Here is a 12,820-nt window from a genome sequence, read left to right as displayed (position 1 = left end):
GCCTCACCGTCCCCTCGGTCGTTGCGCTCATGCGCAGGAGCCCGGGAAAAGTGCGCCAAGTGGCTGCCCTCATCCAGGCTCAGGCCCTGGAGCTGTTTTACGGCCTGCACCCACTCCGTATCGTGGGGTCCTTGCCGCGCCGTCTCTGCCGCTTGAATGTGCGAGTATCGGTTAGTGGCATGCTCATGCAGAACTTAGGTTTCGATGGCTATAGCGAGGGTGAGCTGTTTTACTTTAAGGAGCTGCTGGCATAGGGGGTCCGAGTGCACTCCGAAAACAATCTGGTCGCGGATCACTGAGTCGGAGGTAGAGCCGTGATTGCGCGAGAATGCGAAGATGGGTTAGGAAAGATTGAAACGGTTCATCCTTACCCTGCAGACGCTGTTGAAAGACGTAGCGTTCAAAACTTTTGTTGGCTTCGATGTCACAGTGGCTGTCGAATTAGAGCAGGACTGTTTTGAACTTGGACTTGTCCTCACCTTCAGCGAATGTGAGGGAGTTGAAAATATGGATGGCCGTGTCGAGAAAGAGAGCAATCTTTCTGGCATCTGAGACGGCTTCAAGGTCGGTGGCTTCGAGGTACAGTTGATACTTCTGCTTAAATATCTTCCAGTTGGCACCGAGGTTGCCGGTGATGCGGAGCGGCGGGGGAGGGCGGATGCCATCCATACTACCGGATGGCTGATCGCTGGTCAAAGGCGATCTCAGGGCAGGTCCATCAAACTCTAACATCACGCACTGGTACCATGATCTGTTGGGTATGCTGGGACGGCGAGGACTGCGTTTACCAGAGCAGTGAGAGAGACAGGCTACCAACACCTGATCAGACTTTACTGCTAGCACATTGCAGATAGGGGCAGCACGGTAGCATTGTGGATAGCACAATCGCTTAACAGCTCCAGGGTCCCAGGTTCGATTCCGGCTTGGGTCACTGTCTGTGCGGAGTCTGCACATCCTCCCCGTGTGTACGTGGGTTTCCTCCGGGTGCTCTGGTTTCCTCCCACAGTCCAAAGATGTGCAGGTTAGGTAGATTGGCCATGATAAATTGCCCTTAGTGTCCAAAACTGCCCTTAGTGTTGGGCGGGGTTACCGGGTTATAGGGGATAGGGCGGAGGTGTTAACCTTGGGTAGGGAGCTCTTTCCAAGAGCCGGTGCGGACTCGAATGGCCTCCTTCTGCACTGTAAACGCTATGATGTTCGTGTTGCTGATCATGGGCTCTGGCTGTCGCAGACGCTGCATCCCAAGAGAGCGGGAAAACTAGTGCCCTCTGGCTTTATAGTGGCCGTGTCCTGTCTGGTGATTGGCTGCTGTGTTGTGTGTGTTGATTGGTCATTCAGTGTGTCAATCAATCAGTGTCTGTCTATGCACCATCATATATTTGTGTGTATATTATGACAGGCACCACACTATAGCAAGGATATGAAGTAATTGAGAGCGTGTAGAAGGTTTACAAGAATGGTTCCAGGGATAATAAATTTTATGAGGGGTTGGAGAGGTAGCGACTGTCCTCCTTGGAGAGAAGAGGAGATTTGTTAGAGGCATTCAAAGTAATGAAAGGGCTGGGCAGAGTGACTAGGGAGAAGCTGTTCCACTCGTAAAAAGGATCAAGAGGGTACAGATTTAAAAGCAGATGTGATGAGAGAATTATTATCACACAACCAGCGTTTCAGGTCTGGAATGCGCTGCCTGGAAGCGTGATGGAGGCCAATTCAATTGAAGCATTCAAGAGTGGCATTAGATGATTACTTGAATAGAAATGGGAAAAGGCAGAGGAAGCCAGAGGCACAAAGCCATGATATTCATTTAAAGAGCCGGTGCAGATACGAAGGGCCAAATGGCTTCCTTCTGCGCCATAACTACTTTGCGATTCGGTCATCAACAAGCTTTACCAGGAGGACAGGGTGAAGTATAAAGCATCTTAGATTTGCCTAATTTTGTCACCCCTGCATTACAGCACATGCACCTCCAGCTGACAGCAATCAGAATCCCTGGGCTGATATCCCGTTGCTAGTTCAATAGCTTCCACCAGGATACCAGCTAATTCAGCAAAGGCCTAGAGTAATATATGAGTAATTCCTGACATACTTGACTCACTGATTTTAGCAACCCTGTTAATTCTTAACACAAAACATGGAGAGAACAATTTGGTTATAATCTAATAGTCCTAAATTTACTGAGGTTGCAAATTAGTTTGGAGGCACATGTTTACGATATTTCAGATTTGGTGATAATTTGTAGATTTAAATTCTAAATTATTTTGAGGTGGCAAGTTATTGTTCAATTATCTGTTCAAGGACACCGTGGTCCTATAGAAACTAACCTCCGCAGATAATCAAAAATAATAACACGGAGGCACAATGGCTAGCACTGCGGCCTCACAGTGCCAGAGACCAGGGTTCAAGTCCAGCCTTGAATGGCAATGTGAAGTTTGCAATTTCTCCCAGTGTCGGCATGGGATTCCTCCAGGTTCTCTGGTTTCCTCCCACAGTTGAAAGATGTGCAGGTTAGGTAGACTGACCATGCTAAATTTCCCTTTAGTGTCCAAAGATACGCAGGTTAAGCTATGAGGTGCGGGATGTTTATAGGTAAGGTGGTCTTTTGGAGGCTTGGTGCAAACACGATGGGTCGAATGGTCTCCTTCTGCAATGTAGGGATTCTATGAGCATGAAATACCTAGTAAAATCCAAAAGTTTAGGTATCAAATGTCAAGTCTTCCAATAAAGCTGTTGCCTGGCAATATAAACATATTCAACTACTCCAATTTTTAAAAAAAGAACATGGTAACCAGCAAGGGATGTGAATTTGTCACAGTTGGTTTTGCAATATTCTCCCCTTAGGCAAAAGTGATACAGCATTTTCAATAATTTTCCACCACTGGGAGCAATAAATTGAAAAATATTACCTCTCTGGCAAAGTGGTTCTAAGAATTCCTGAAGACCATTAGGAATGTTCCTGACAACATCACAAGAATATCCATCTTCAGGTAATAGAAATGGGAGCTGTAGGTCAGGGTCCTCTTCCAGTTGCACCTCCCTACCATCACTGCGAGCAAGTTCATCAGCTGTGTTCTCTGCTAATGCCACTACATTTTCAATCAACTCCTAAAAAAGTAAAAACAATTGCTGGTCAATGTGCATTGCTAAAGCTATGTTATATCACATTATATTTATTCTGTTTACTAAAACAGTTTGACTAGCTGGCTGATTAAAAGAGTGGATTGCACGATGCATTTTGAAGAGTTACCTCAGAGTGATAGAACAGCACCATTACGACCAGCAATAAATTAAGCAAAAAAGTAGGAACTTGTCTATGGGGGAAGGGAAAAATCTTCCATTACAGCCAAACTGAAAGTGGAGAGAACATCGACAAACTGAGTTGGGAATAGAGATCCGAGATCTAAGTATTTATGGTTTCAAAATGAAGTATTTTTGAGCAGGTTATCAATCTTAAAATATTTTAAACATAAAATACTACAAATCTTAACAATCCTACTTGAACTACATACTGCTGCTGAGAGGCATGCCAATTGGAAGCTCCACGCAACTTTTAGTCAGTATGGATGCCATAGGCTTCTGGGGGCCTGGGTGGGGAGAGATGAAGGAGTAAATTACCCGAGTCAAGGGACTTAAGGAAAGCTGTAGTGAGTTGGGGTGAACATATTTGGGTTTGCTTTCTCAAAACAACAGTCTGGGTCTTTTAAAAAAAAAGTGCTCTTGGGACATAGTCGCTCCAAGATTTTTATTGAATTCAAATTTTTCGATCTGCCATGGTGAGATAAGAGTCCAGGTCCCCAGAGCATTATGCCGGGTCTCTGGATTACTAATCCAGCGTCAACACCACGACACCATCATAGTCGCTCCAAGTCCAAGCACATTTCGGGGGACTGGAATAACGAGCAGGCTTGGTGGATTCCCTTCTTTGTAGGATATTAATGAACTAGTGAAGTCTTTATGGCCAAACCAACAACCATTATGCTCACTTACTCTGACAGCCCATGAATGACCAGATTTAGAACTTGAGACTTCTGGATCGCTGATCTGGGACTATAACTACTCCATTACCATGCAAGCTAACTGCAGCTGCAGTGCCATGTAGAGGGTAACTAGGCAGATCCTGACTTTGTTTATTTTAATATCAAAGAGTGAATGGAGTGGACCAGTATTGCATCTTTTATTTCTCATTGCCTGTTGGTGAAACAGTGGTGATTTGCTTGCAATGCAGTGAGTTGGGTCTTTGAGTTTTCTCCCGGTCCCTTCATTTACCGTTTTTGCAACAGCTATGTGGGAGATGTTCCCAATTCCTGAAGTTCCTGCAGCTAATGTAAGACACAAAATCAGCAAATAACATAATATAAAAATTTTATTTCGGAATTTCCATGATCATAAAGTCCATTGTGATTAATTTTATTGATTTTCTACCTCCAGGCATAATTTCCATTGCCCTAACCTGGTACAGTGCATCTAAGCTTCAGGCTTTTCACAAACACCCAGGATCATACCCAATCTCTTTATGTCATTTTTACAAATATATCTGGCACTTCATATCTTTGTAGGGTACACTAATCTTTTATCTCAGGTCTACGTGTCTTCTTGCTACAGAGCCTTTGTAAAACACTAGCTTTCCTCTCTCTTTAATGCCTATTTTGGCTGCCATCTGTTCAAAACATATTTTAGAAATGTAAACTTGCGCTTTCTATAATGCCATTCATTACCTCAGGACATCCCAAAACACCAAATTATTTTTCAAGCTCTGTCATTGTGGCAACATAGGAATGTAGCAGCCAATTTATGCACAGCAAGATCCCATACAACATTGAGCAGATCACCCTTTATATTTAAAAAAAGGTTTGCTGCCAAGTTGGAATTGGAAATCATGATTTTGTCCACATCAATCTATCTTCATCTCCCAGTTTCAACTCACTGTTCTGCAGCTTCAAATGGAATCAAGTATCATGAATGCATTTATGATTTTACTTTTCACTTCATTTATAAGCAAAGCATCAAAATTTAGGGCAGGTCTAAATTTCCTTCAACTATTAATCTGTCAACTACTAGCAGTCAGCAAATATCCCCAAACACATCTCAGTACTTGCTTTCTTAAAAAAAAACAATTTTCATATTTAATTGTACCCAAAATATTTAACTCAATTGCTGTCCATCAAATGCACACAACTGGTATTTTTGGTCAGGATTGCGCAGCCAATAAGAACATGCACACTCCCTCTCTCTCTCTCTTCCTTCCTCCCCCCCCCCCCCCCCCCCCCAACCCTTATAAATGCTTGGCAATATGCCAAATCTCTCCCTTTTCACTTCCTCCACCATTTTTTGGGCTTGTCAAAGGTTTCAATGCTAAACAATGGCAACAAGGTAACTCCATTAGTACCCAAAATACAACCACAAAAATGAACCGCAATATGCGGGTTAGCAATTTAGATACCTGAGGGATATAGGGTTCATCCTGTGCACAGTGATAACTTTGAAGCAGCGCTTGCAGCTGCAATGAATTCAACTTAAAGCAAGTGTTGTTGATGTTTGAAACGTCTTCTGCCAAATATTTATCCATCGTTAACAATGTAGTTGCCTAAAATAGTAAAAATAAATTTGGATTTCTGCACCAAAATCATTTCACTTTCCCATTCAAATTATGGGGCCAGTTCAACACATTTCAATAGACATGATAAATTATTTTTTAATAAATAATATTTCTCAAGCAGCATGTTGACTCTGCCAATGATGTTACATGCAACACCCTATTTTACTGTATTGGCATTTAATTTTGACCTTCTGATGAAAGGTCAACAGACCTGAAGCATTTATTCTCTTTTGCCCTCCACAAATGCAATCAGTCATATTTCTAGCATTTCCTGTTTTTTTATTATGATTAAACAAAATTGCCTTTAACGAATCCATGCTGGTTTTCCTTACTTAATTCACACTTGCCCATGTGACTGTTAATTTTGTCCCAAATAATCACTAAATATTTGTTACCGCTGAGCACAAATTGATTGGGCTGCAGTGTTGGGTTTATCCTTGCATTCTTTTTTTTTTGAACAGGTGTATAAGATTTTAAATTCTCCAGTCCTCTGGCCCCCAAATTTAAGGATTAAAAGATTATGGCCGGACCTGTGCAAATTCCCACCCTTGCTTCTCGCACCATTCTCAGATGCATTCTATCCAGTTCTGGTGACTCATTAACTTTAAGTGCAACCAAGCTATGAATTTGTCAGCATCCTCGTCCTTGGTAAAGGCAGATGCAAAGTACTAATTTAGTACATGAGCCATGCCCCTCTTCATATATTCCCATTTTAGTCCCTGATCCACCACCTATGCTTTTACCATTAATACACCTTTAGAGGGCCTAAGGATGATTTAAAAATATATTAGCAGTCTCTTCTCATTCTCTCCCTTTGCCACTCATCCATTCATTTCCTTCCCCAACTTCCCTCCAAAATTCTGATACTCAGCCTAGTTCTTTCTCATACACAATATATAATCAATGTGACAGTTTAGAATTTAGAACAGTACAGCACAGAACAGGCCCTTCAGCCCTCGATGTTGTGCCGAGCAATGATCACCCTACTCAAACTCACGTATCTACCCACAACCCGTAACCCAACAACTCCCCCTTAACCTTACTTTTTAGGACACTACGGGCAATTTAGCATGGCCAATCCACCTAACCCCGCACATCTTTGGACTGTGGGAGGAAACCGGAGCACCCGGAGGAAACCCACGCACACACAGGGAGGACGTGCAGACTCCACACAGACAGTGACCCAGCCGGGAACCGAACCTGGGACCCTGGAGCTGTGAAGCATTGATGCTAACCACTATGCTACCATGCTGCCCACAGTTGTGATATACACATTTTTAAAAATACTTCAACTTGGGTTAATTACCATCCAAGGAGCTCTGGCTTTGGTTAGCCTACGTTTCCTCCTTGGGGAACATACCTCAAGTATACCTAAAACCCACTCACCTTTAAAGTTGACGCATTGTTTGGTTATGCCTTTGCCTGCCAATCTTTAATTTCAATTTAACTGGGCCTGATTCACCCCACTTAAATTGACGCTCCATCAATTAAAGATTTTTACTCTGTTTCGCTTGACATTTCCCATAGCATAACTAAGTGGCAGCACAGTAGCACTATCGCTTCACAGTGCCCAGGTCCCCGGTTCAATTCCCGGCTTGGGTCACTGTCTATGTGGAGTCTGCACATTCTCCGAGTGTCTGCGTGGGTTCAGCCGGGTGCTCCGGCTTTCTCCCACAAGTCCCAAAAGACATGCCGATAGGTGAATTGGACATTCTGAATTCTCCCTCTATGTACCCAAACAGGTGCTGAATGTGGCGACTAGGGTCTTTTCACAGTAACTTCATTGCAGTGTTAACGTAAGCCTACTTGTGACAATAAAGATTATTATTATTAATGTAAACCGTATTATACCATGATTATCATTTCTTAAAAGTTCCTGAGCTGTCACTTGATCAATGCAACACCTTGTTCTCCAGAACTAGAAGCAAATACCCTGGTGGACTGGGGTTGTGGAAGACTATTAGGGACCACACTGCCTTGGTATGAATGTGATGGCTAAGGCTCAGAAAGGAGGGGGCGAGAGCAGAAAAGGGTGAGGAGAGGGAACAGACATGCAGCAGGCGAAGGGGAGCCACCACACTCCCGGGAAGGCTAGCGTCAGGAGATACTGGTGGGTGTGGTGGGGGGGTTAACCTCCTGTCAGTAAAGGGAAAACAAAGTGACAAACGGGAGAAGGGCTATAGATGAGTTACGATGGATTACACATGGCAGCAAGGAACACAAAGGCATCGCAAACAGCCTTTGCAGGGACCCCAGGAGTGCAAGGGCTCATCCACATGCCGTACACATAGTTGGTGGCATTTTGGGTGGCCCCTAGACAAAGGGAAGCCCCAAGGCCCGGCCTCATGGTGAGTATGATTACCACGGCAGTTTGTAATGGTCTCACCTCCCCCAGAACCGGTCCCAATGCCCCACCAATCTGAAACCCTCCCCCTCTGGGGCTGGTTTAGCACACTGGGCTAAATAGCTGGCTTTTAAAGCAGACCAAGGCAGGCCAGCAGCACGGTTCAATTCCCGTACCAGCCTCCCCGAACAGGCGGCGGAATGTGGCGACTAGGGGCTTTTCACAGTAACTTAATTTGAAGCCTACTTGTGACAATAAGCGATTTTCATTTCATTTCTACTCTGACTAGCACGTGGCACTGGTAGTAATCCTTTGAGGTCCAACTTCTCAACTTTCTTCCTAACTCCCTTATTTCTGCTCTTAGGACCTGCTCCTTTTTTTTTAACCCATATCGTTTGTACCACTACCATTACCACTGGCTGTTCACCCTCCCCTCCAGAATGTCCTGTAACCGCTCTGAGACATCCTTGACCCTTGCACCAGGGAGAAAACATACTCTACAGTGTTAAGCATCCTTTCATTAACTGACCTGTACTATTCTGCTAAGATGACAGTCTGCAGCCAGTTCCAAGCCCTGTTTCTCAGCCCATGCTTCAATGTGACCAAGCTGTTGTCGGATGATGGCTCCCCAATAATGAGAACAGAGGCACGAGTCTGGCTCGGTGACAAGTTTATTGAACAGCCACATATTAATAAAATGAAAAAGCTGAGAGAATAGTTGGATAGTGAGAGCAGCATTCACACGGCAACGACGCAATAAAGACATTGCTCCTGTCAATGTGTGCAAGACATCATCTGGAAAATAAAATGAAAATCATTGCCAAACTTGTTAAACACTTCAGTTGTAGAACTAATTTTGTGACTAAACAAATTTACATTTTGACATCTGATTTTTAGATTGGTTTGATATCTGTATGGTTTCATAAAATTTGACTCAGCTCAAAGACAGACAAATTCAATTATAAGTCTAGCTACTGTGCGGACACTAAGGGACCATGCTTACCATATTTGAATCAGTCTATTTTTACTCGATTTTGTGAAAGCGAAACAGTTTTCATGTTGATCCATATTTGACTTGAGTTACAAACATGTATGCAAAATCTCGTTATGGGTTTTATTCAGATTCTTTTTTGTTTAAAGCTCTATAAGTAAAAACATTTAATTCTACAGTCTAAACATATAGAATATTGCTGCCTAACATTATCAGCTAAGTTTGACTTTTTCCTCTACCTCTGTACATATGACACCACTATCACTAAGACGAGCATAATACCAATTACTTGTAGTAACTGGAATTCAAGTCTAGGTCAAGGAGAGATGGTCTTTGAGAGATCTTAGTGGAAGACAGGACACAGATAGTGGAAATTTGGTTGATTTGGAATTGGTTCAGGATGGAGTTAGTGATGTCTGGTATAGAGTTTACGAAAGCATGGCTTACAACCTTAGTTGCATGGAGTTAAATAAAGTGAGGGTGGAGTCACAAAAGGTTGTGGAGGAAGGATTTGTCGCTGATCTAAGTTGGGCTCAAAGTCCGATTGTTTGAGCAAACAGTCAGGAGGGCAGTCAGTAGCAAGGATACAGAGTTTTCAGTTGGGCCTGAAAACTGACTTCAGACCAAATGGATGAAATTCCAGATCATACATGACCAACAGACTTTAAGATGTAGTCGCCCAATTGGCTACCAAGGTGTAACTTCCCCACCATACGAGCAGTTCCAGTCACTTTAATTCCCACATGAAGTTCTGATTCAAACTTGGATACAAAACTGTATTGAGTCAAGGTCAGAGGACTACAAATTATCTCTGAGGAAATGGTAGAAAATACATGTTGTTTAATATATTTTGCAGCTGCAATAACATCCCAGCTCTCACACAGGCACACTGCTTCAAGTCAGAACCAGTTTTTAGTAAAAGAAAACACTGCTGATACTTGAAATACTGAGATCAGGCAAAATCTGTGGAGAGAGAAACATTTAGTGCTTTAGATTGATAACCATTCATGAGAACTCCGCGTTGAGTGTGAAAAACAGTTAATGTTTCAGATCAAGACCTTTCATAGATGTTGTGGCAAGGTCATTAACCTGAAACGTTAATCATGTTTCTCTCCCAGTGTCTGACCTATTTGGTTTTCCAAATTTTCGGGTTTTATTTCTGGTTTTGAGTAAATTGCTTTTTCGACTGTCCGTTTCTATCAACGCGTTTTATGGACCATTTCCAACAATTGTTTCCATTTGCAAAATTATTTCTGTTTCTATAAACTTACCTAGTTTCTTTTATTAATAATTTGACTACAAGCTGCAGTAAGATTTTGGAATATTTATCAGAGTATCTTTCAGATATTATTTGACTCTGTTGCGCAAAACCTATTTCTTCATCCAAACTTAAGACCTCTCAAATGATCACAACCTGCTCCTTTGCTCCTCCATGCATGCTGCGGGACTTACTGAATGCAATATATTAGAGAAATTACTTGCAAGTTTAAGGAAGATTAAGTAGTGTCAAATTGACAGGGAAAATGGCATTTAAATATTTTGGAGGCAAGGAGAAATTATTAAATAATAAAACAAAGAACTAGCATCAGGAACAAATTCGTAGTCTTTGAACTGGGATAAGATGGAAATCAATAAGATAGGTGGTCTTATGTTGACAAGAAACAGCCCCACAAAGTTTTATGAATATGCAAATCCAAAGTATGCTTCATCTTAAAGAATGTGAATTGTTTTCAGACCTATTTTGGGTCTTTGTGGGCTTGCTTCTTCAGGATCTTCAAGAAATGCTGGCATATAATTGTTGAGATCCGATTGTAGACAGTGTACCAAGTATCTGTAACACAGAATTCACCACTTTTACATTTTATAACTTCAAATAAAAAAAGGCTTAACAACTGAAATATTAAGTCCATGCAATATCTCACATTCACAGGCACTTTTCTGACATTCAAAAAAAGAATATTTTAGTCACTCTCAAACTCATGTGTTTGGGGAGAATTACACGGTGAAAGAGTCATGATGAGTCAAGAGGACTATCCATCTTCACAGATCATCTCCAACCACCATCACTTCTCTGTAAAGAATTGAAATTCTCACTTCCATTTCTCAGCACTAGGTCACTTGCTTTTCAGACTCAAGTCTGGATGTATGGCTAAATAAAATTCAGATGGTACTAAAATTGACTGTGTGGTTGATCGTGCAGAAATTGTAACCTGCTGAAAGCTATTAATGGGCTGATAAATTGGGCAGAAAAGCAAAAAGCGGAATTCCTTTCAGAGAAGTGTGAAGTAATGTATTTGAGGAGGGCAAAGAAAGAATCAGTGGCAGGGCACTGAAAAGCTTGGAGCAACAAAGGAAATTGGAATTCATGTTTTGAAGTTCCAGTAGGTAGCAAGATAGGTATATATTGTTGAAGCATATAGGATGCTTGCTTTTTAGTAGCAGAGGCATAAAATATTTAGTAGCAGAGGCAGACAAGTTAGGCTAGAACTGCGCAAGACATTAGTTAACTGGAGTACTATGGTTGGCACATTGCAGGAAGGATGTGCTCATAATAGCGGGTACAGAGGTTTACATGTTGCCAGGATGGAAACTTGAGTTGCAAGGAATGGAGCTGCAGGTAGGTTGAGATGATATTTAATTGAATGATAGAATCCCTACAGTGCAGGAGGCGGCAATTTGGCCCTTTAGAGTCCGTACCGGCCCTCTGAAAGAGCATCCCACCTAGGTCCCGCCCTACTCCTGTAACCCCACCCAACCTTTGGACACAGAGGGGCAATTTAGCATGGTCAATCCACCTAACCTGCACATCTTTGGACCCCGGGAGGAAACCCACGCTGACACAGGGAGAAGATGCAAACTCCACACAGTCACCCAAGTCTAGAATCAAGCTCAGGTCCCTGGCACTGTGAGGCAGCAGTGCTAGCCACTGTGCTACCATACCACCCAATTGAGGTGAACAAAATTATGAGGAACCTAGACAGAGTGGAAGGGATGGACCTACTTATCTTAGCAGGCAGATCAATAATCAAGAGGCATAAATTAAATTAATTCATAGAGAGGGAAGTTGGGAATTTCTTTTCACCTAGAAGGTGGGGGGGGTCCGGAACTCTCTGCCTGAGGGGGTGGTAGACAGAAATCATCATCGCATTTAGAAAGCACCTGGATATGCACTTCAAGTGCTATAACTACAAACCAAGGGCTGGAAAGCAGGATGGTGGTGGTGGTTTTGGGGGGGGGGGGGGGGGGGGGGGGGGGGGGGGGGGATTTCTCCAGTTCCCAGCTGCTTGATATTTTCTCTTGTAATTAAATTACTTGAGTAAAACAACAGCTTTAAATAAAATTGTTATTATCCTTAAACAACCTTGAAATTTTCAGTTAGATCACTTTGAAGTCTTGTTCTTTCCCAAAGGAAAAACCCAATTTTCTTAACCTTTCCTCATATCTTCATTTTCTACATAATTACAAGACCAGCATTCACTCTGAAATGATTACATGGATACAAATCTTTTAAATGGATCCATTATCTTGAAATTCTGAAAAATGTCACAACTAATAGGCACTGAATCAAAATCTACAGGGTATTCAATATTCCTTTGCGATCCCTTTCTCCCAGGTGAATTTTATAAAGTAATTCAAAAAAATAAAAAATAAAAAATAAATCGCTCCATATTAACTCCTCTAAAATGAAAGAAAATCTGTTTACAAATTACAAATTGAACTGGGAACTCCCAGGAATATTAAAAAAAACAGCTTATTGAAATAACAGCCTTCCGAAAGATTCTGCACATGCCAGTTGATCATTTGTTTCTCAAACTGAAGCACAATGCACAAAATGTTTTTCCTGCTGGCAGGAGACGACCTTGGATGGAATTGGAGAAGAGAAGTGCTAAAA

General features: G+C 42.2%; 1 protein-coding gene across 9 annotated transcripts in view; it reads right to left on the bottom strand.

Annotated features, from left to right (window-relative positions):
• afdna (afadin, adherens junction formation factor a) overlaps positions 1 to 12,820 on the bottom strand; it is a 253,647-nt gene that overhangs the window by 80,165 nt on the left and 160,662 nt on the right. For all 9 annotated transcript variants that reach the window (XM_038803241.1, XM_038803250.1, XM_038803267.1 and 6 more), the window contains 4 exons: positions 10,665 to 10,759; positions 8,467 to 8,732; positions 5,438 to 5,581; positions 2,904 to 3,102 (listed from right to left, as the gene is read on the bottom strand). In XM_038803241.1, coding sequence (XP_038659169.1) covers positions 2,904 to 3,102; positions 5,438 to 5,581; positions 8,467 to 8,732; positions 10,665 to 10,759 — 704 coding nt within the window. The remainder of the gene's footprint in view (positions 1 to 2,903; positions 3,103 to 5,437; positions 5,582 to 8,466; positions 8,733 to 10,664; positions 10,760 to 12,820) is intronic.

The sequence above is a fragment of the Scyliorhinus canicula genome, chromosome 1 (assembly GCF_902713615.1).
Source record: "Scyliorhinus canicula chromosome 1, sScyCan1.1, whole genome shotgun sequence".
In the NCBI taxonomy this organism is placed as follows: domain Eukaryota; kingdom Metazoa; phylum Chordata; class Chondrichthyes; order Carcharhiniformes; family Scyliorhinidae; genus Scyliorhinus; species Scyliorhinus canicula.
Note: the sequence above shows the minus strand (reverse complement) of the source record. Positions and strands in the feature narration are given on the sequence as shown.